This window comes from Suricata suricatta, chromosome 12 (assembly GCF_006229205.1).
Source record: "Suricata suricatta isolate VVHF042 chromosome 12, meerkat_22Aug2017_6uvM2_HiC, whole genome shotgun sequence".
Lineage (NCBI taxonomy): Eukaryota > Metazoa > Chordata > Mammalia > Carnivora > Herpestidae > Suricata > Suricata suricatta.
Genome location: NC_043711.1, coordinates 84,815,472 through 84,837,907, shown reverse-complemented (window position 1 = coordinate 84,837,907; position 22,436 = coordinate 84,815,472). Strand labels below are relative to the sequence as shown.

Sequence of the window (22,436 nt, the reverse complement as noted above, 5' to 3'; positions counted from 1 at the left end):
GGGGCCCGCACCGGGCAGCCGCCCCAGCCCGCGCCGCCAGCACAGCAGCCCCCGCGGCCGCCCGCCTCCCCCGATGAGCCGTCGGTGGCCGCGTCGTCGGTGGGCAGCAGCCGTCTGCCACTCAGTGCCTCGCTCGCCTTCTCCGACCTCACCGAGGAGATGCTGGACTGTGGGCCCGGCGGCTTCGTGCGGGAGCTGGAGGAGCTGCGCTCGGAGAACGACTATCTCAAGGTGGGGGCGCTGATGGCGGAGAGGGAGGCCCCGGGAGGTACGGGCTGTGGCGGCCCCAGGGACCTGAGGCACCAGTTAGGCCTACCGTCCCACCGAAGGAGCTGGGAAAGGGAGACTATCCCGGGACTCCCACACACCCTGCCTCCCTTTTGATCTGGGAAACCGTCTCCTGAGAAGGACCCTAGATGATGAGACTGGCCAAAGGGCTCTGATTTTGGAGGGAGGGAGGCATGAGAAAACTGCTTTGGAAGGTGCATTACTAGATGCCTTACTTGGGGTGGGGGTGGGTAGTCAGTGAGGGGCTGGACCTCAGTCCTTAAGCTGCTTAGAACCCCCAGAAGCTAGGTCTTTGATGGTTCTCCTTTCCCGGACAGGTATTGGTGTGCCCTTCTGCCAGGGAAACCTGTGGCTGGCCCCTGCCAGGGAGAGGCCAGAACACCATCCTGAGTCTTTAACCAGGGCTGTCCTTGCTTCAGGCCTGTCCCCGCCTGCCTTTCAGGGCGGGTCCCATTTGAAAGCATGACATCTGGGAACATCCCCTTGGCTAGAGTCCGACTTCCGCCCAGTCTAACGGTCCCACAGCCTGGGAGGATGATGTCGTGGGAGAACTGGTTCAGAGGCAGCTTCCTAAATCCCAGGATGTTGTCTTCTGCTCTCATCTGCCCAGTACACACAGCAGTCGCACTGGCCCCGCATGGCGGGGACCCTTGGCCTTCCCATGTTCCCAGTGAGAGGAGGGAAGCTGTCCATCTGAAAGCCGCCTTCCCTCGGAGCCTCTGGGGCACCGGAGAGCTTCCCAGGAGAACATACCTACCTTGCCTTCGCCCTTTCAGTGAACATGTGCACCTACGGTGCTGGCCAGTCTCTGTGTGCCCACTGCTTGGCGCCATGGCAGCTTTAAAGAATGTGCTGGCCTTGACTGGGGAGACTGAAAGCTTCCTGGGCTCTCCCACCACTGGCTGAGCGTGGTTTTGGAAGAGGCAGAAATGTTACCTACTCCTCTTATCTGTGGATGGCCTGGCATAATACCCGGAGTGCCCGGGCCGAGAGCCACAGAACCAACATCACGCTGCTGATTTATGTCTGCCTGGCAACACTTAGCTTTGCATTGTGGCTCGTCTGGCCAAATAGTTTTCTGTCTCCTTAGACTTTTGGCGTCTTGCTCAACTGTGTCTCTTCCTCCTGATGTTCCCCCCAGAAGCCCCTCTCCAGCCTGTGTTCAGTAAATGCTTGTAGAATAAAAGGACAGGGTCTTTCTGAATCAGCAGAATTCACCCCTTCAGCCTCTGATCTTTCCCCAAGCCGGGTCTCAGCTTTCTCGTCTGGTAAATGGGAGGGTAAGTCTTCCCAAAGGCCCCACGCACTGTTGACAACTGGAGGTTTAGTTAGCTCTCACAGCCTTTAGAGGCCCGTGGTGAGGAGAGGAGGACAACTGGAGGGTGGGTAGGACAGAGACAACCCAGAAAGAAGCCTGGACCTGCCCTCTTGGTACCCTGAGCTGCTTCTGGCACTGCCTGTCTGGGCTGCTCTAACCTCTGACCTGAGCTCCTTACTCCCGCCTCCTGGCCCACACTGTTCGTTGCTGGCGAGGAAGATGAGCCATGGAGCTTTGCTTCAGGGTCTCCTTGTGTACCAGCCCCTGTGGGTTCCTGTCCATTCCAGGAAGTCATCAGGCAGAGCTCTGGAGTCTGCCTGGGCCAGCCATGACTGTTAAGATGGGCAGTGGTCCCAGAAGGTGGGAGGTTGAGCCCAAGCTCTCACAGGAGCCAGGGCCTGGCTGGGCACCTCCCATTGCCTGGGCTGGGGCTGGACCACATTTCCATCACTCGTTCAGTACTTCAGGCTTCATGTGCAGACCTCAAGCTACTATTGGATCTGGGGTCTATGGCTTCCTGGCTGTGTGAACTTGGGCAAGTTACTTACGGTCTCCAGACCTCAGTTTCCTCATTGTAAAAAGGTATATCACACATCTTGCAACCTTCAGGGTTAAAGGAGATAATGTGTGCAAACACACTGGAGTGCCAGGCATAGAGTGAGCCTCAGACAAGGGCGGTTGTGATCACTGCTGTTTCCCAGTGGTGTGGGACACATTTCCACAGGCACCCGTTGTGTTCTCTGGTGGTACTGGGAGCATTCAGGAAGGCCAAAGCCTGGAGGATGACACACAGCCAGCTGAATAGGACCTAGAATAAGAACATTCCAGGCTGAGGGAAGTGGGAAAAAGCATGTTGACTTCGAAGGACAGTGCAGAGACTGGAGAGAGGAAGGAGGTCGGGTGGCGAGGTGAGCAGGGCCAGACGGTGCAGTTCTTGCCCTGCGCACTTGGGTTGGTCCCTGAACTTCTCTAGAGTTTGTTTGATCCAGCTGCCGATCTCACAGAGGAGAGCTGAAAATCTAGAGACTGGGCATGTGGACCATAAGTGGGGTTGATGTCATGGGAGGTGTTTTGTTCATTCTACAGACGGGTTAACTGTAGCCAGAGAGAGGAAGGCACGTGCTCTGGGTCCCTGAGCCAGTTCTCCAGACAGCCAGGGCTTGGAGTAAGAGTGAATCATGCTCTTTTTGTTTGTTTGTTTGTTTGTTTGTTTGTTTGTTTTTAAAGTTTATTTATTTTGAGAGAGAGAGAGAGAGAGAACCAGCAGGGGTGGGGCGGCAGGGGGGCACAGAGGATCTCATGCAGGTTCTGTGCTGACAGCAGAGAGCCCAATGTGGGGCTCAAACTCACGAACCTTAAGATCATGACTCGAGCCAAAGTTGGATGCTTAACCAATTGAGCCACCCAGGTGCCCTGAGAGTGTATTACACTCTTGATGTGTTTCCTGCCCCTGTGGGCCTCTTTGCTTCCCAGATGCAGAAACTGAGTAACCAGGAGAAGGATTCCAGATCCCCTGTGTGTCCCCTGTAGGTTCCATGCTACCTGGGTTGAGTCCCAAGTCTGGTGAGGCCCTGCTTGGGTTCATCTCCCTGTGGTGGGGGCTCTGGGAACTGTCAACTGGGGAAGGAAGGCCTCATGGGTGGTGGCCGATCTCCTGTTGCCTGAGACCTGCCCTGGGGCCCAAGCGGGGAAAGTTAAATGGGGCAGCTGCCTCCCAATCAGATGGTAGGAGCTGCTACAGAGAAGGGAGTGAGGTTGCTGTCCCTTGAGTTATTCAAACAAAGGCTGGATGACCTTGCATGTTTGGATGAAGATGTAGGGTTTGTGGAAAGCAGGTTGTGAACTGTACAAAATGCTGGTGATTGTGATTGGAAGGAAGATTGCAGGAGAAATTTATGCAATGTTACAGCTGAGAGGCCTGACCTTCCAGCCAAGGAAGTCTGAAGATTATTAACTTTTGAAGTTGCAGGATTCTAAGATACAGCTTTAGCTGCAGAGCAGACACAATGACTGCATTTGGCCTTCAAAGCCCTGGTGGTCTGAGGCCTTCCAGCTCCCCATCACCTCGAACCATTGTCTCTGTACCATGTGGTGAGGGCATGCTGAGAACCATTGGAGTGTAGATGGCAGAATCTGAGAGTTGGAGCCAGAAGACCTGACTTTGAGATTGGACTCTGCCATTTACTGTGTGGCTATAAGAAAGTCACTTGGCCTCTCTGAGCCTCCTTTTTTTGTATCCATATAATGAAGATGATGGAACCTACCGAGAAGCTTCATAGGATTGTTTTCAGGAATGAGGGAGGTATGAATAGACAAGAAAACATTTTATAAGCAGTGAAATCCCACATCTCTTGGGGAACTGTTGTCATTGGTAGCCAATGAGCAGACAGATGTCCCTGTCTTTATTCTTGGGGGTGCTGGGAGAAGCCAAGAAGGTGGGTTCCTGTAGCTTTAGGATGTTAATAAATCAGGAACTCCTCCCAGGAGAACAGGAAGGTGTGACCACACTCCAAGCCGCCCGCCCGCCCCTTGGAGGTTTCTAGGTGTGAGTGAAGCACAGCCAATCTGGATGTCAGCCCAGGAGGGCCCAGAGGAAGAATCTGTAATCCACCCCCAGTGCTCATTGTACTGTTGGGTAAATGGAGGCCCCAGGTCGCAGCCAGTATTCCAAACCCAGTTGGACTAACTCTAGGTCCTGTTCTTTCTATAGTATGACCAGAGCAGTGAGCTTTTAGTTGCTAACAGTGTGTCTAGTCTGGGACACAGGTTGGTTAGAGGGGTCCTGTTGTGTGCCAGACTCTAGGCTAAGACTTGTTGGGAACAAGTAGGGGTAGCATAGGCTGGGGCGGGGGCCCGGAGCCTGTGGGCAGGAGGTGAGGGGCCTGTGCGTGCCTGCATGGATGTGAATATGTGCCTTGCACCAGTGCAGTGTGACTGGGATGAGGGGGAGCTGAGGTACTGGAGGAAACGATGGGGGTTTGGATCCGGCCTTAAGGGTTAGTTAATGGTTAGGCTGGAACCCTGGACTTCTCTGGCTCTTGCCTCGTGAATGCTGTTCCCTGTTGACCACTTCTAGGGCACTGGGCTCTGGGTTAAGTAAGCCCTTACTCCTCACAGCAACCCTGTGTTGAGGGTTCTGACGTCAGACCCATTTGACCGATAAGGGAACCAAGAGGCTATGTAAATGTGCCCGTGACTGCACAGCGGGTGTACTTAGGAACCTCACTAGAAAACCCTAAGGAGCTCCCCTCGTCCCATTGCTCCTTCACCCTCTCCTATGCAGGATGTGGCCTGTGCCTCTGAGTTTCACAGAGCAGAGTTCTTGCCTGGATTGGCCAGAGTTACAAGCTGTGTGATGTTGGGTGAGATGCTCAGCCTTTCTGAGCCTCTGTTTCTTCTGTAACGTGGGGGATAAGCATGCCTGCCTCAGGGTCATGGGGAGCCTTTCGAGTGTGATGCACAGTAAATGTTAATGCCTCTCTCCGTTGTCCCTTTCCCTTACCTGCTTCTCCAGGCATTCATTCGTTCATTCATCCATCCATTCATTCATTCATTCATTCATTCATTCATTCAACTCGTATTTTCTGAGAGCTTCCTGGCTACCAGGCCAAGTGCCAGCTGTCTTCTCAGCTTTTCTCAGCTCCCAGAATCTGTTGCTGGGTTGGGGAGGGGGTTGGTTATTATGGTCAGCAAAGCTCCTGGTGGACCCTGCCCTGAGTCCCAGCCCTCCCAGTGACAACTGAGAGGGAGCCCGGAAGAAGCTTTGCTTAGACCTGGGTCTTTAAGAGTCCTCAGCGGTTTGCCTGTCCTTAGGGGGAGGCAGGCAGCTCCGGCGAGATGGAAAATGAGATGGAAAATGTGAGGCCGGCTGCTGCAGAGGCCTGGGGGACCGCTGAGCTCCCAGGGCTCCCAGCATTCCTCACGGAGGGGCTGGGCCCATGTCCCCGGGCACACACAAACACACGTACGCACAGAGCATGCTCAGAGATCACAGTGACTTGTGCCCGTGTCACATATACATCCAGTGACACACGCATGTTGTATGCTTCCAGAACCACTCTCAGGACACGAGCCTGTGCAGATACAAAATCTGTCTCCTCACACTCACACGGTACCAGACACAACAGACTCATACTGTCTAGGAGACCCCTGGCTCAGAAACACACATGTCCATAGGCACACCTCTAACGTACCCGGACGTACTTGGCTGTGTCCCAGATGGACACACAGCTCTGAGACACCCTCAGACATATCGGAAGTGCACGTACATATGCAGGCGCGCACACAAACCCACGCAGACTCATTACACACAGGCGCCAGCATCCACGCGCATCCAGAGATTGCTCCTGCCAGGCGGCGCAGACAGGCTCACCACCCAGATGCTCTCCCTGTCTCTTCCACAGAGAGAGCCGCGGAGGCCCTTGCACACTCACCTTCACCTGGGGCTCAGACGCACACCCAGGAGACACACAGACATGGGGCACATAGCCATGTATACAGAATGAGGGACGCGAGCAGAGCGCACTCAAATCTCAGGCCTGTAGCATCTGCTGGTGGGAACTAGAGACTCACAAACCAGGGTCCCCAAACACACACGTGTGTGTATAGACACACACACACACACACACACACACACACACAGGCTGTGACAATTCAGCCACACAGAAACACAGGAAATCCTGGTCCCTGTCCTCTGGAGCTAATGTGTACAGACTACTGTGTTCAGCCACTCCGCAAGGTCTCCTTCCACAGGGCTGCTGGGAATAGTGAGGAGTGTGGCGGGGGCCTGATTTGTAACTGCCTGGGGCTGGCAGGTCACGATGTCAGGAGAAGCTGTACCAAGGCGCTCAGGCGCCTGGTGCCCAGCACTTGGGCCTGGGCCCAGTGGGCTGAGAGAAATGGAGCAATTGTCAGGCCTGCCCACAGGAGAAACACTGCCTGGAGGCAACTCCCTTCTAATCTCCTTGGAATTTCCGGCTTGCCCTCATCTCCCTCCTCCTCTCCTTCTCCCTTTGCTGGGGGCTGTGAAGGGCCATGCCACTCCCGTCTTTGAAGGGTGCCCATTTCTGCCTGGGAAACAATGAAGGAGGCCAGGATAGAGGAGTTTGGAGGAGATGTGGGCACTCAAAAGAGGAGCCTGGAAGACTTCCTGGAGGAGGAGGCATTAGAGCTGAGGAGTTAGCCTTGAGTGGCTGCCTTTGGGTCCAGCTGCTGGGATGGTGCCTGGCACCTCGTAGGGACTCAATAAATATTTGTATGATTGAATGAAAGTCAGTGATCAAGGTCTGTAGGTGGTCTGTGGGCTTAAAACAGAAGAGCTGGAGGGAATGGTGGGTGTGAGCAGTGGTGAGGGAGAGGCTGGGAAGGAGAGCTGGGCTTGCTCAGGAAGGGCCTCGAATGCCAAGCTGAGCTGCAGTGCTGTGAATGCTTTGCTGGGAGGGCGCCATACAGCAAGGCTAGGAGCTGTGCCTTTAGTGTATGTCTCTAGTACTAGGGACAGGAGCCCAGAGGGGGAGGGAAGGAAGGCTCTGTGGTTTCATGGACCAATTCCATGTTTGGAGTCAAGTCTAGGGTCAAACCTTGCTTCGTCCTCCCTATGCATGATCTCCTTGTGAAAATCCCATCAAGTCTCAGTCTTCTTGTCTGTAAAATGGGAATCTAATCCCTTTTTGCAGGGCACTTAGGAGGATTAGTGTTCAGGTACTTGGCATATCCAGTACCATGCTGGGCACAGAGGACAAGCAGGAGCCCCACATCCTGTGTAGCCTCCAGGGGAGAAGGAGTTCCCCAAGGGAGGAGCTGGGCTAAGTTCCAAGCAGGGGCCTGACCAGCAGCCAAGGCTCTTACTAAGGTCATTCCCCTCACAGCACATACACATGACCTCATCTGCAGTCATATTCTCTGACCTCTGGTGCCAGAAGGAACTTGGAGCCGGGGTGGGGAAAGAGACAGAGACTCTGGGGTGTTGGGGACAGGCTGACCCTGGCCTTCACTGGAGGCCCACGGGTCAGTACTGTGTCTGCATTCTGAGCAGGTAGCGCTGGCCTCCCTGAGGAACGGCAGGAGGTGGGAGCAGCAGGCCAGCTTTCCCTTCTCCAGGGTCCCAGGCGGTTGAGAGCACTGTGATCTAGTGAATCCTGGCCCTACCTTTTCCTCTATGAGCTTCCCCTTCATGATGTCATGCTCAGTGTCCTCACCTATAAATTGGGGGCGCTGACAGAGCTCACCCTACTGGGTTGCTGTGAGCGTTGAGTAAGGGAAAACACATAGGTAAGGATTCATGGGGGCCTGGCTCATGTGAGGACTAGGCAGCTATCCACCCTCATCACTTATCGGCAGGCTGGGGTCCTTGGTGGCAGAGGTTGTGTCTGGCTCTGGGTGCTAGTCTTGGCATACAGCCGTGGCCTGGGAGGTGTGTGTGGAGCTGAATTGCCTTGTGGAGATCCGCAAACACATCCTTCTCTGTGCGTTCTCCGTTTTCCTCCCGCCCCATGTCAGTCTTCTCTGAACGGCCAGTGCTGCAGTCTCCGTCACCTGGGGATGCTTCTTTGCTGGGGGAGGAGGCCTTCAGGGTCCCTCATTCTAAGATCAAGGTGAATAATCTCCCATTGCCTGGGTCACGAAGAAGCACAGGCTCCAGTGGGAAAGTAGTTTGGGGTCCCACAACTAGGCTCGCTCATCTAAACATCTTTCTGCTAGTTTGCCCCAGATCTGCTTGGGATCTTCTGGGTCAGTTGCATCAGCCTCTTCCGTCCTTGGCCTTGGCCAAGTGCCTGGGCAACCTGTGTGGTTCTGCCTCCCTCAGCCTCACCTCACCTCTGCTCCACCCAAGCTCCCTTGTGTCCCTCACACCCAGGTCTCAGTCCCTGTGCTCGTCCCACCTGGGGGGTCTTTGTGCTTGCTGTTCCCTCCCCTCTCTGTTCCTCTTCCACCTTCCTGCACTCAGCTAGGCCAGACCCCTGTGTTAGACTTCCAGGAGCTTTCTATTGGCTCCTTGGGGACATTGACCTCAGCAGTAATTATTAATTGTGTAATTACAGGTGGCCCATTGGCCCCTCCCCCATGTGTTCTGTGTGTAGGCAGGGACCTAGCCCCTTCCTTTTACACAGGTGTAAATTGAGCTCAGAGAAGTTAAAGGGCTTGGCAAAGGTCTCACAGCCTGGAAATGGCAAGAGGCAGAAAGATGGGCCGTCTGATGGTGCTCCTTCCAGGATCAGGCAGGGGGATGGCACAAAGGCTCAGAGGTGGGAAATGGCTAGGGTGTGCTGAAGCTTCAGGCTGTGCGGCCTGGAGCCACTCTTCCTCTCTCCAGCCTCACTTTCCCTCCCCAAAGATCTCTGAGCCCTGTTCTGTCCCTGCTCTGAGATTTGGCTGCTGCCCAGAGGCCGTTTGGGAGATGTTTTAAACACATCCAGATCCAAATGCTGCCTTCCTTCCTGTTCACACAGAAAGGACAGGAGTGAGTGCCCCCTCCCCCCATCCAAGGCAGTGGGGACTGCGGATGTCTCCCTGTTCTGTTGGGTGAGGCCTGGAATGGGCCAGTGACAAGCCAGGCCTGGCCTTGGCGGGTGATGGTCCCCAGGTGTCTTATCACCCCCAACACACACACACACACACACACACACACACACACACACACACACACACACACACACACACACACACACACACCCTCCCCTCCAGAGCGGGTGTCTGCGGGCTCATGCACAGAGCTGTGTCAGATTTGGGAGGCACGCTCCTGTTAGCTGTGGAGCCTTTATTTTCTTGAGCCTCTGTTTGCTTATTGGCAAAATGGGCATAAAGTAATAGCACCTGCCTCCAAAGCACTGTTAGCATGAGGTAATGGACATTCAGGCAGAGCTCAGCCAGGCGTCTGAGCCCCTGTAAGAGCTCAAACTAAACTTGAATCCTGGCTGTGCCACTTAGCGTGGGACTTTGGGCAGCACTGTTGACCTGTCTGAACTTGGTTCCTCACCAGGCAGCAGGGGGTGGCTAGAGTATAGTGAGACAACGTGTGCTGCCTGGCATGTGCCTGGCACAGAGGGAGCACTCCTGCCTGTTTTTATTTACTGGCGTTGGAGGGGCAAGTCCAAGATCGCTGTCTTCCTTCATGACCCAGTGGGTCACTGGGACCAGGCAGCCTCTGTGCCAGCTGGAGCATGGGCATTGTGTGGCATAGACATACCTGGTTGGACGTCCTGGCCCTCCTCTAGGACCTTTGACCCTGACTGTTCCCAAACTGGAGCCCAGCTTTCATCCAAGAAGGTCAAGCTGGATTGAGCTCTGGGCTAGGAGGCAGGCACGCAGAGTCCCTCTCTGCTTGACTCTGGACCCTTGGGGGGTTGTGTGATTGAGGGAGGGGTGGCTAATAGGCCTCAGTGTCCCTGTCTGTCCCCTGCCCCCCACCTCGCTATTCCCAGAGTCTGCTTTTGAGTGGGGAGCGAAGTGGCGTTTTGCAGAGCCTTCTGTGTTCCTTGGGGTCCAACTGCAATGATCTCATCTTGAATCTTGACAGACCTGGGGGACTGACAGAAGGGATAGCAGATGGCCGCCCTGGCCTCTTGGGGGACTGGCATGCTGCCCCTGTGGCCACTGTTGGCCCACCCTGCAGGTCAGCCCTTCCGGACCGGGGGAAGTGCCCTAGGCCAGAGCCAGGCTGGCAGATGGTCAGGGAGGGACCGTGGTGGCCAGGGTGGTGTGGGAGAAGGCGGGCCAGGCAGAGGCTGCTGTTCCTCCATGGAATGGTTGCTGTCCTCCAGAGGGAAGGTTCTGGGTGCTTTAGCTCGGCTCTGTCATTCTTCCTGGGTCTGCCTGCCAGGGCAGGTCAGGTCCCTGGAGCCAAGGGAGGGGGTGATATATTTGAGAATGTAGCCAGGGAGTTGAAAGGTAGGAATTTGAGGCCCACTACTAGGATCCGAAGCCTCCTTCTGTGACATTAGGTTCACAGAGTCACAGAATTAGATTTAAACATAGCAGCACTGACTGGAAGCAGCTTTCTGCAGAGGAGGGGAACACGATGGTAATCTTCCCCTCCTAGGACCCCTTTATTAATTCGGCAGCTGTTTATGGAGCTGTTCCTTTGCGTGCCAGGCATTGCCCTCCTGAAGCTCACATCTTAGTGGCAGAGACCGACATTCCGTAAGTGAACAACAGATCAATAAGTAAAATAATTCGCATCACAGATAAGCCTGTGACACGTTCCATGAAAGAACATGGACACAGTGGACTTGGAGGAGTCATGGAAGGCTTCTCTGAGGAGGTGGCCTTTATGCGGAGGCTTCAAGCAGGAGGGGAGCCCGTAGTGCAGAGACGCAGGGAGGGAAGCCCAGCAGAGGGACCGGCTGGGGCCAAGGCTCTGTTGTGGGACAGGCGAGGTGATTGCTGGGAGAAGACCTGATGTGGGGGGTGGGGGTCAGGCTTTTGTCTTGCTTTTGGATCAGGTGATTTACATAGAGTAAAGTGAGTTTTGGCAGAAGCGTACAGCTCTGTAACCACCATCAAAGCCCAGACGTGGACCCGAAAAACTCCTCCTGGGCTCCTTTCTAGTCCATTCCTCCTCCCTCAGCCTCCCATAAGCATCAATCTGTTTTTCTGTCTCTGCGGTCTTGCTTTTTCCGGAACATCATGTAAAGGGAATCCTACTGTGGCCTGCTGAGCCTGGCTTCCTTCACCTGACGAAATGGGTTTGAGCTTCACCCACGTTGTTGTGGGTCTCGGCAGTTTATTCCTTTTTATTGCTGAGTAGTATTCCGTCATACATGTGCCACCATTTATCCATTCAGCTGAGGGATGTGTGCGTTGTTTCCAGATTTTGGTGATTGTTGAAGAGTTTTAAACAGGAGGATGGCATGGTTATAACAAAAACAAAACAGTCCATGTACTAAGTGGAGAACAAATTAATGGGGAGAAAACTGGCCATCCTGAGGGTTAAATTCAATGATCTGGTGGTGAATCTGGCTCACTATAGACACTAAGTAATTGCTCATAACAATCGCTTCTCGGCCTTTTGGCTAAGATCAGGTGTAAGTAATTGCTCATAACAAAAAAGGTTGTGCCTTGGGACAGCCAGGGAGGCTTCTTGGTGGAGGTGGCATTTGAGGTGGAGAGGGAGGAGGTGGGAGACATACAGAATGGAAGGAGGCCCCAGCAGTACGGAGTCCCTACGGGCGCTGGTTGGACTGAGGCGCTGTCTCCCTGCACCTCACTCAGCTTTGGCATTCCACGGAGGTCTGCAGGGCTCACCTCAGCGTTCCCTGGGGGTGCTGGGTGAACCCGAGCCCTGTGGGGGCTGACTCTCTTGGGTGGGAGGCAGCTGGGGGCCTCTGCTCTGGTATACTTTCTTTCTTGGTGGCTTGTAAGAGGTGACCTCCTCCTGCCTCAGGAACCTTTTAGCACCCTGGTTCCATCCCTGTTCCCTCAGGGCTAGCTGGTAGCTGTTGCTGGAATCACATTACCCATTGCCACTCGCTGAGTTTCTGCACATGGCCCTCGAGTTTGGTCACTTTCATCTCCAGCCCTTCAGCTCAAGAGACTTGCTCCCCATCTACTCCTACAGACCAGTTTGATCAGACACATCATCTGGAGTACTTACAAGTGTTCAGTGGGCCCCAAACCAAACAGAGAGACAGGGACAGAGGATCTGAAGCAGGCTCTACACTGACTGCAGAGAGCCGCAATGAGGGGCTTGAACTTACAAACCGTGAGATCGTGACCTGAGCAGAAGTCCAGTGCTCAACCGACTGTGCCACGCAGGTGCTCCTCTTTCTTGCAACATTTAAAATATGGCCTGAGGGGCACCTGGGTGTGTCAGCTGGTTGAGCATCTGACTTCAGCACAGGTCATGATTTCACAATTCGTGAGTTCAAGCACCCCACTGTGGCTCTCTGCAGTCAGTATGGAACCTGCTTCAGATCCTCTGTCCCCATCTCTCTGTACACCCCCCATTTACATGCTCTCTCTATCTCAAAAATAAACATAAAACAATTAAATTAAGTGTGGCTTGAAGGCAGAGCTCTGCTTCTCTAGCCTTATGCCCTGGTGGAGAAGAGAGGGTTTGTGGGGCAAACCAGACCCCACAGATGAGGCACCTCTGTAAAGAACACAGGCTATGTCTTATTTTGTGCCAGAGATGCCTTTAAGCTCTCTGCTGAGAGTAATTCTCAGAATTATGTTTTTAAGTGTTTAAAATAAAACACACAATACTCTGGTTTCTCTTCAGATCGTATAAATCTTTCACCTTTTAAAATAAAACACAAAGGAAACCAAATATATCACAATGATCAAAACATACTTCCAAGTTATAATACAGTAAATATGTGTTTATTAACTCATCAGATCTGTTGGCCAGTCTATTAACGAGTGTAGTTAGTGTGATTTCAAAGTACCGATGAGTGTAAACACTATTTTGACATTTTTGCAATAGTTACGTGATATGAAACATCTGTGATTTCTTTTGGTGGCAAACTCACAGGTACTGCTAATACAACTATGGCTTGTCCAGAATAGAAGGAAGTGTTAATTTTTAGTTAGAGGCTGGTGAAAGTAAAGATACACTATTTTTCCCCTTCCCATCCAAGTTGATGGGTTCCCTGAATTCTGGTACAGACCAAAGAATGTGAGGTCTGCAATCTGTGTCCTGCTTGGAGGTCTGTCTGTGTGAGTTTGGGCACAGCCCACCTTCCCTGTGCTTCTCTGCAGTCCTTCGTCTCTGGAACAGGGGTGGCTGTTCCTGCCCAGCTGCCCATGGGGTTTCTGCAAGGACCCAGGAGATGATTCAGATGGGATGTCTCTGGAAACTGTGGAGCCCCATGCACGGTCTCACTATTATTAGCAGTAGTGTGAGCTCATGTTTGGTCCTCTGGCCCAGAATGGACCAAGAGACTCTTCCTGGCCAACTCCTCCAGGATTCCTGGGAACTAATCTGTTTCAGGGAGCAAGGAGCAGGTCTGCCTCTGAGAGGCTGCTTCCTGCAGGCTGACCTCATGGATCATCAGGAGGGTGTGTAGGGGGATGGTCAGAGATGCACTCTGTGAGCAGGGAGCGGGTGAGTAAGCAGGAGTAAGCAGCTGGCTTGGGGCTGGGATCAGGAGAGCTTGCCCCCTCTGGTCTGTGGAGAGAGACTGGGCAGAGCAGAAGCCATACTCATCCTTCTAGTCAGTCATCCACTGGTAGACAGTGATGCGTGCCTGTGCTGGGCTGTGCTGGGGACCAGACACAGGTTAGACCTGGTACTTGACCTCCCACCCCAGCTCTTGGGGAAGATAGACTTGAAAGCCGGCAAATGCAGCCTGAGGTTGTCAGCACAGAGAAGACTGGAGTTCAGAGTGTGTGGTTTGGGGGGGGTGTGGGGAGGGAGAGAATGTTCTGGAAGGATGACATAAATTAGGGGTTTGCTTGCAAAGGTCATTCCAGCAGAGAGACTAGCCAAAGCAAACGTGGGAGTAGAACACAGTTAAGGTCCTGTCTGGATTTCAGCTCTACTGCTCCATTGCTTGAGCAGCTCTGGGAAACTTTTGAGCCTCAGTTTCCTCATCTGCAAGAAGGGAACATTTTCTGTACCAACCTCACAGGATTGGGAAGAGGATCACATTATTGTGCATGTAGGTGCTTGGGCTGGGGCCAGGTCATTAGTGCATTAGTGAGCCTCCCCATTGATGGTAGTTTCCTTCCTTCCTTCCTTCCTTCCTTCCTTCCTTCCTTCCTTCCTTCCTTCCTTCCTTCCTTCCTTCCTTCCTTCCTTCCTTCCTTCATTGTCATTAGTGAGCCTCCCCATTGATCCTTCCTTCCTTCCTTCCTTTCAGATTTTATTATTAAGTAATCTCTACCCCCAACGTGAGGCTCGAACTCACAACCTTGCGATTTGGTCACCTGTTCTACTGACTGAACCAACCATGTGCCCCAAGACGGTAGCTATTTTCTAGTCCTGGCATAGCTGGACATGGGGGGTGGAAGAGGCAGGGGCAAGACAGGAATGGGGAGGAGACCAGGGACAGCTCAGGTTCCAGGGTAAGGAACTTGGACCTAATGCAGAGAAGCCAGTGGGAAATAGTGGAGGAGACAGAAAGTGACCTGCTTTTTTTTTTCAAGTTATCTCCAATAAACAGGCATTATCACTGTAATTAGAGCAAAATAAACATTTTCTCTAAAGACTACTCTGGCAGTAGGCAGGGCACCCCATTCCTATTCTCTATTCCTGCCCTACCTCACCCCCCTTCCCAGTCCCAAATAATCAGGCTGAGCTTCAAGGGGAAGAAAAGTCAGCTTGAAGGAATGATCTGGGGGCTGGCAGGCCATGCCTGGTCTGAGCACCTTTCCCTGTCTTCTTTAGGCTGGCCTTTCTGACTGTGGAGTTGAGAATCAGGGCCCTGATTTCTCAGGTGGGCACTGCTGGCCTTTTCCTATCTGCAGGGGAGGATGAGGTTTGGGGTTCCCCCGCCAGTGTTGGGGAGTCTCCAGCAATCTTGCTAGGTAGGTCTGTTGAGTCTGGGGGAGTTTGGCCCCTCCTTTCCGCTCCCACATGGATGGGGGGTGTGGGAGGGAGGAGAGGATCGGGAAGGCCACTGAACTGTCTGTGAGAGCTGGGAAGGCTGAGCTGTCCTCCCTGGCCTCAGCTCTGTCAGTTGGTGCAGAGTGTCACTGGAGGGCTTTGTGGGGTCAGGGGCTGGGACTGTTGGACTGAGCAGCCCTGGAAGATCTGGAAGCTCAGTGAGGTCTAAGAACCTCTGGAGTGAAGCAAGGTCCTGCCCTCCCAGCTCCCCTCCTTATGGCCTCACAACCCCCTTCCCTGGCCCCACCCCGGGCCCGAAAGCTCAGCCCATGCCCAAGTCCTGCATTCAGCAACTTCTGCTGCCTGCGTCCCTCAGACCCGGCCCGTGCAGGCCACAAGCCGGCCTTTGTGGACCTGCTCTCTTACACGGGCCGTGCCAGGAGGGGCTGACCGCATTCTGCCTGCAGCTGGGACAAGCCCCCGAGCGCCCGTGCCCCCCTCAGCCCCATGGAGAGATGGAGCTGGCATGAATGCAACATCCTGCCTTTCCAGAAACTGACTATGGTGAAGGGCAGGCCCTGGAGAGACAGCTGCTCATGTGAGAAAGATCATTCATTCATTCACTTTTTCAATAGATGCTTATTGAGTCCCTGCTCTGTGTCAGGCCCTGGTCTTGTGGTGCTGCCACAGATGGCTCTGGCCCTGTTAGGAAAGAGACTGGAAGGAAACCCCCTGCATTAGAGTCACTTGGGGAGCCCACCCCCAAGTTTCTGATTCATTAGGTCTCCACTGAGGTGTGAGAATTTCTGACAAGTTCCCCAGTGATGGCTACATGCTGCTGGTCCGGGGACCATACCTTGAGAGCTACTGTGATTTAGGACCAGGTGGAGGAATTATGAGTGATATATGTTTTCTGTACTTTCAAAACTGTCTCTAAGATCACAGTTTAGTTTTATAAATAGAAAAATCAGTTATTTAAAAGTTAAAAAATAATAAATGGTCCCCCCAAATGACTCTAGTGCCCTAGATGTGGTCCTGTGTTGAGGGATGTCATCTCCTGCGACTTAAATGCCCTATATCTGTTAATGTAGCCCGACATTAATGAGCTTGTATGTTCCCTGCACTTCTCCTCGGTTGATCCTGAGCTTCAGGATCCCCATCGCCAGGTCTGTCAGTGTGACTACAGTGAGAGTAAGTGAGATGCTGGGAAATAGCCTGTTGGGGGCTTGACCACAGAGGCTCCTCTGGAGACTGGTTTAGCTTGGATTTAGCTGACTGGCTCACACTTCCTGAGTGCTGTTTCCTTTCTGCTTCCTTAATCCACTGGCTGAAGTGGCATGCGGACCCCTCACTTCCTCATTGCTTTTGACTGGTGCGATCATTGACTGCCCCGCTTCCTCTTTTTCTGCTTTTAGTTCTGTCCACTTGGCATGCTGGTGGTGAGGAGTCTGTGTGTGTGCTGAGACGGAGGTGGAGCCGGGGTCCGGGTGAGGTGGAGGCAGAATCATCCACTTCGGGGGGTGCTGCTGAAGCCGTCCCTGGGGGAGAGGCCATGGTGGCAAGTGGGGATCAAGCCCTCTGGCTGGTTGATGGTGGGAAGAGGACAATGTCTTTTGGAGTTGGGAGAAGCAGTTACCTGTTCTCTCCGTCTTCCTCTCCTGAGTTCAGAACTGTCTGAGAAATAGTCCAAAGGAGTCAGATGGATGAGCTTTCACACTAAGAGCCGGCCTCTTCCTGACCCCGCTCCTGAATTAAACCGACCTACCCAGTCTTGGGGGGCACTGGACAGCCCCAGGCCCTCGTAGGGAGCCTCCCATTTTCTGTGGGGAGAGAAAGGCTCAGAGGGCCAGTGACCGCATTCTCCAGATTGTGTCCATCTCTGGGGCATGAAGAGTTGATTTTTGCTTCTTGGACCCACCCCTCTGCCCCCATCAGCCCCATCCTTAGGTGCTTTCTCTGGCTTCTCAGGGATGCCTTTAGCAGATCATTTCTCCCCTGTGACTCAGTTTCTCTTTTTAGGGTATAATCTTATTTAATTCAGTCAGTCATCCTAAGAGTAGATCTTATTTCCTTTTGTGACTCAGTTTCCACATTTGTTATTAGACATAATAATTATCCATTTCTTCTGAGTTCCCTCACTCATCCCCATACACTATAATGATTGTTACATGTTAATATGTAATTTTTGGAGTTGTTTACCTAACCGGACATGCGTTTACTCATTCAGTTAATATTTGTTGGGAGCCTGTGGGATGCTAGGCCCGTGCTGGGTGTGGGGGAGATAGCGGTGAGTGAGATAGACATAGGGCAGCCCCCCAGAGACTCACTCCTAGTACCTCTGGGAGACAAACTATTAAATAAAGAATTGCAGACGTATTCAAGGTGGCAAAGGGGAAGTGAGGGACATCTGGGAGCTGGTGACATAAGTGGTCAGAGGCTACCCTGGGGAAGTGAGGTCATCCCCCAACACCCTCCACTTAAAATCCAAACCCAAATTCTTTGCTTGGCCCTGCAGGGCCCTAGATGGCCGACCCCTGTCTGTTTCCCCAGCCTCAGCTTACCCCTCCTCTAGCTACCCTGCCAGCTTGCTGTATTCTGACCCACTGAGCTCTGTCCTGTCTCTGAGCCTTTGCATACTCTGGACCCTCTGCCTAGGGACCCTCTCTCCCTGACCATCTCTCTGCATGGCTGTTCTTCCTTCCCGCAGATCAAATGTCCCTTTTTGGAGACGGCCACCCTGACCCTGTCCTAGGACACAGCCTTCCCCCATGCCTCTAACATATTACCCAGGTGGAGTTTTTTGTTTCTTGCCATTGACTTGGAGTTTTAAAGTTTGTTGGGTTATCATGGGTCTCCCCAGTGAGACTTGGGGCTCCATGCAGAAGATACAGAAGGGGACACGTGAGTCTTGGTCAGTACTGTCCCTTCCCATCCCCACGCTTGGCATAGGGCCTGGCATGGGGTTGGTGCCCACAAATGCTTGTTGAATGAGCCTGTTCTGCTTCCCCAGTGTGGCAGGTTCCTATTGCTGCTGCAGCAAATCACCACAAATTGAGTGGCTTACAACAATCTCAGATTATTATCTCAGAATTCTGGAGGTTAGAAGTCTGAAAATCCAGGCATTGGCAGGGCTACCTTAGCAAGGCCATAGGGCAGGCTCTGGGGGAGGGCCCATCCCTTGTCCAGCTTCCAGAGGCCACCTTTTTGAGGCCCTTCCTCCATCTTCAGAGCAGTTCCCTCTAACTTCTGCCTCTGTTGTCACGTTACCTTCTCCCACTTTGATCCCCTTGCCTCTCTCTCATAAGAACCCTTGTGACTACATTGGCCCACCCATATATGATACAGGAAAATCTCCCAATCTCAAAATCCTCAATCTCATTTGCAGAGTCCCTTTTACCATGTAAGGTAACATATTCACAGATTCTGAGAATTAGGACATGGACATCTTTGGGGGACCATTATTCAGCCTACCACACCCAGGCCCCCCAGAGGCACCCAGGAGAGCCTTGGGTGTGGCCTGCATTCAGACACACAGGCCACTGCCATGGGCCCAGCGATCTGACCATCCTGTCCCCTCTCCCTGCAGGATGAGATTGAGGAGCTGCGCGCAGAGATGCTGGAGATGCGGGATGTCTACATGGAGGAGGATGTGTACCAGTTGCAGGAGCTCCGGCAGCAGCTGGACCAGGCCAGCAAGACCTGCCGCATCCTGCAGTACCGGCTGCGCAAGGCTGAGCGCCGGAGCCTCCGTGCCGCCCAGACCGGCCAGGTGGATGGAGAGCTCATCCGTGGGCTGGAACAGGATGTCAAGGTGAGCTCTGGGCCTCCCCCACCTTCACAGTTCCCCCTCCTGGAATTGGGAGCACAAGCCCAAGTGGAGCCCGGGTCAGCCCACCGCCTGCTCCTTGTGTGTGCTTGAGCTAGTTACCCTACCTCTCTCTCTGGGCCTCAGCTTCCTCGTCTGCAAAGCGGGGGTCCCTGGTGATCTGACAGCCCATTTCCCAGGAGTGTCCCATAGTATAACTACAAATCCTATTAACAGCAGCCATTCCTGCACCTGGTGCTGGGCTTGGAGTTGTCCCTGCCCTGTCCTTGCACTGTCCATGAAGTTTTCTTTATTGTGCTAATGAGCAGCAAAAGCCGGGAGTTGGATAGGTCGTGGTTAAACCTGGACTCTAATATGCCCTCATTTTGTGATTTTGAGCAAGTCCCCTGAGTTTCAGTATCCTCGTCTGTAAAATGGGTTTAACAGCAACCCCTGCCTCACAGGGTTCTATGAGGGTTAGAAGAGATCATCTAGGTAAAATGTCACTGTAAACACTCAAAAATGTTAACCAATATTCCCATTTTCTGGGTGAGGAAAGTGAGGCTCAGTGATAGGAAGTACCTGTTCAAGGTCACACTGACACTCTGCAACGTTGGTCCAGTGCAGGCTTATCCGCCTCCCGTGCCTGACTGCCCCACTCCCTGGCTCCTGGAGCAGGAGAGGATTGGGCTGGAGGCTGGCAGGAGGGGCCTCCAGAAGAGAAGTCCACCCTGCCTGTGTGTGGGCCCTGGATTGGGGGCTGAGAACTTAGTGCAGACCCAGACCCAGCCTCTTGTCCTCAGAACTCAAGGGAATGTAGGAGCTGGGGGTGGGGGCACCTGGTGCAGCCTGGGGGCCCAAGGGGCTCTTCCTGCAGGGCTGACTTCTGAACTGAGGCCTGCGGGAGAAGTGGGTTTGAGCCAGGAGGGGAGAGGAGGAATGCTGGAGGGAGAGACCTCTCTCTGTAGGATCCAGGGGAGGTGAACAGTGAGCACCAGCTGCGGGCAGGCTCACATTGCCCAGTGGCCCTGCACATGCACAGTGGATTATAGGTCTGTTGTGCAGATGTGGAAACTGACCTCCGAAAGGTGTCTGACCCTCCCCCCCGCCCCGGGAAAGCTACCTGACAGGGCAGCTCCCAGGCATAAGTGGTTGCACAAATATTCAAACTCCAGCCACTGGGTTGGGGGTGTGTAGGGTGAGGAACAGCCAGGAAAGCTCAGACGAAGTAGAGTTTGGGCCTAGGTGGTTGGGGTTTTCAGGCCGGTACACCGGAGAGCCAGCCTTGGAGGAGATGGGAGGGAGGGAGGGAGGAGGCACGGGCTGGGGGGCCAGTGCCTCTCTGGGAGGAGCCTGGGAGGAGCCATGAGCAGCTGGTGTGCCTGTGGGAGGGGGGATCTCTGAGTTCTGGGCTGGGGGAAGCCACCCCTTCTGTTGGGATTTGAACTAGCCAATCAGCATCCACCTTGTCCCCTACTCTCCCTCCTTCTCTCCCCCTTCTCCCTGCCCCTGCAGCTGGAGCGCTGAGCTCATCCCTGCAGGCCTGGGCTGGATCCCTCTGGCCACCGTGCTCGGCTGCTTGGCTTCGTGTGCTGGGTTGTTCTCTGGCATTTTGGGGGTTCTCAGAATTTTGACTTCTTTGCTATCTCCTGGGAGGGTCTGATGGGCCCAAGTGGGGACACACCCGGGCCCCCCGGAGCTGGGTATCCCTCGGGACTCTGACTTGCTCTGCCAGCTCCTTGGCCCATGCCCCGACTGGCATGGGGCCACCTCTTGGGACCTCACTTTCCCCTTCTGTTAAATATGGGGCTTAGAGCAGCCAAATCTATAGGGCTTTTGCAGTTCCAGTGGTTTTATGGAGCAAATAGGTTTTGGGCGAAAGCGCTATGAGTAAAACCTCAGGCCTTGGTATTCTCCCTCTCCTGGGCTCCTGTGGTCCTCACCGCCTGCAGCACCCACAGAACCTCAGCAAGAACATTGCTCAGCGTGTGGAAGACAGCGTGGTGGTTGTGCAGAGACCTGGCGTGTGACCTTCGGAAAGCTCCTTCCCATCTCTGAGCCTCAGTTTCCCCATGTGGAAAAGGAAGATAAAACTAGTTTTTGCTTATGGAAATTTTTGTGAGGCTAAAATGAAACAGCTCAAGTAAAGAGAGTGCTGACCACAGAATCTGGTTCTGAGTGCTCGCCTAGCAGGCAAGTAAATGTTGGTTGTGGTGGTGTTGTTCAGGAGAAGAACTTCAAGGCACTGGTAGGAGAAGTGGCTGGGGCAAAGGCAGGGAAGGGGAGGCCTGAATCTCAGCCAGTGGATAAGAATCCCTGGAAGGCTTGTTCACAATGCAGGGCCCCAGGCATCATTCCCCCTCCCTGAGGATTCAGAGTGACAGGGACAGGAGCACCCTGCAGCCAGAGGCCCAAGAGCCAGAGGCCCACCCATGAGGGTGGTAGGGGGGAGCTGTGATCTGATGGCTGCTGGTTGCATTTGGCAGGAGTCAGGCCTTCGTGCTGTAAACAGTGACCTCATGGCTGAGCGCATTGTTTGCACTTTGGGGATTTGCCCTGGTGTCCGGAAGCTGCAGCTGCTTCACCTCCCGTGGTGTCTCAGCCCCCCTACCCTGGGAGGATCATGAGAGGATGAAATGAGACAAGCAGGTGGGGCCCTGGGAGCATCAGACACAGTGAGCCCACTGCTGGGCTTATTATTAATACTTTTAGTGCTGATATTAACATGTCTTCAAGCTTTGGGCCAAAAACAGGTTCAGATTGAGAGCAGGAGTCTAGAGTTGACCCACCTGATTTCAAACCTTGGTTCTGTAGCTTTCTAGCTGTGTGACCTTGGGCAAGTGACCTTTCCTTTATGAACCTCACAATAGGGATAATAAAGCCCTTCCCTGAAAGGCAGAAAGTGACAGCTGATCTGTGAGAGGCTAGGGCACCCAGGACCACCGAGGCTCAGAGGCAGGAAGGGATAGGCTGAGGCCACCAGACTCCTGCCCTCCAGGCTACACACATGCTCTTTGCTTCCAGGGGCTTCCATGGGAACACAGGGTTCTGTGGGATCTGAAATTAAGGGCTCTTTTGTTCACACTGGATTCCTGTGAGCTGCCTGGGGTTGGCCTTTCTTGACATTGCAACTCTTGGGGGCAGAGGACGAATGAGGAAGGAGATCATGTGGCAAATGGAGCAGAAGGAGCCAGGGGACTCATGGAAGGGATGAAATCAAGAGTCATTTATGAACCAAAGAGGATCCCGGAATCCACACGGGTCATGTCTTGGTGGAGAATGTTGCCTGCCAGGCTGAGGCCATGGCAGGGACGGAGAGGAGCTGGCCCCAAGGGGGAGCATAGTTAGGAGAGAAGCCTGCAGCCACTGAGCCCTCACACCAGTCAGGGAGGCAGCCCTCCCTGGACGGTGGGTGGGCTGGGTGGTTGAGGGGAGCAGTAGGTGAGGCTCCCCATATTTCAGTCATTCGCTCCTTCATCTCACTTTTTGCTTTTTAGAACCTTGGATTTGTTTGTTCTCCAACAAATGTTTATTCAGCA

General features: G+C 53.6%; 2 protein-coding genes across 4 annotated transcripts in view; one reads left to right on the top strand and one right to left on the bottom strand.

Moving 5' to 3' along the window:
- Nucleotides 1-524, bottom strand: part of TLDC2 (TBC/LysM-associated domain containing 2) — a 20,544-nt gene extending 20,020 nt beyond the window's left edge. The window contains exon 1 of the mRNA XM_029915946.1: nucleotides 504-524. The gene's annotated coding sequence lies outside the window, so the exon portion shown is untranslated. The remainder of the gene's footprint in view (nucleotides 1-503) is intronic.
- The window catches only part of SOGA1 (suppressor of glucose, autophagy associated 1), a 66,389-nt gene continuing 43,959 nt past the window's right edge, over nucleotides 7-22,436 (top strand). For 2 of the 3 annotated variants that reach the window (XR_003900640.1, XM_029915944.1), the window contains exons 1-2: nucleotides 62-231; nucleotides 18,679-18,903. Coding sequence is in view for 2 of the 3 variants with exons in the window: in XM_029915944.1 (XP_029771804.1) it covers nucleotides 160-231; nucleotides 18,679-18,903 (297 nt within the window). In the remaining variant the exon portion in view is untranslated. Of the gene's footprint in view, nucleotides 232-18,678; nucleotides 18,904-22,436 lie in introns of all 3 variants that reach the window. The other variant, XM_029915945.1, reaches the window with a different exon arrangement.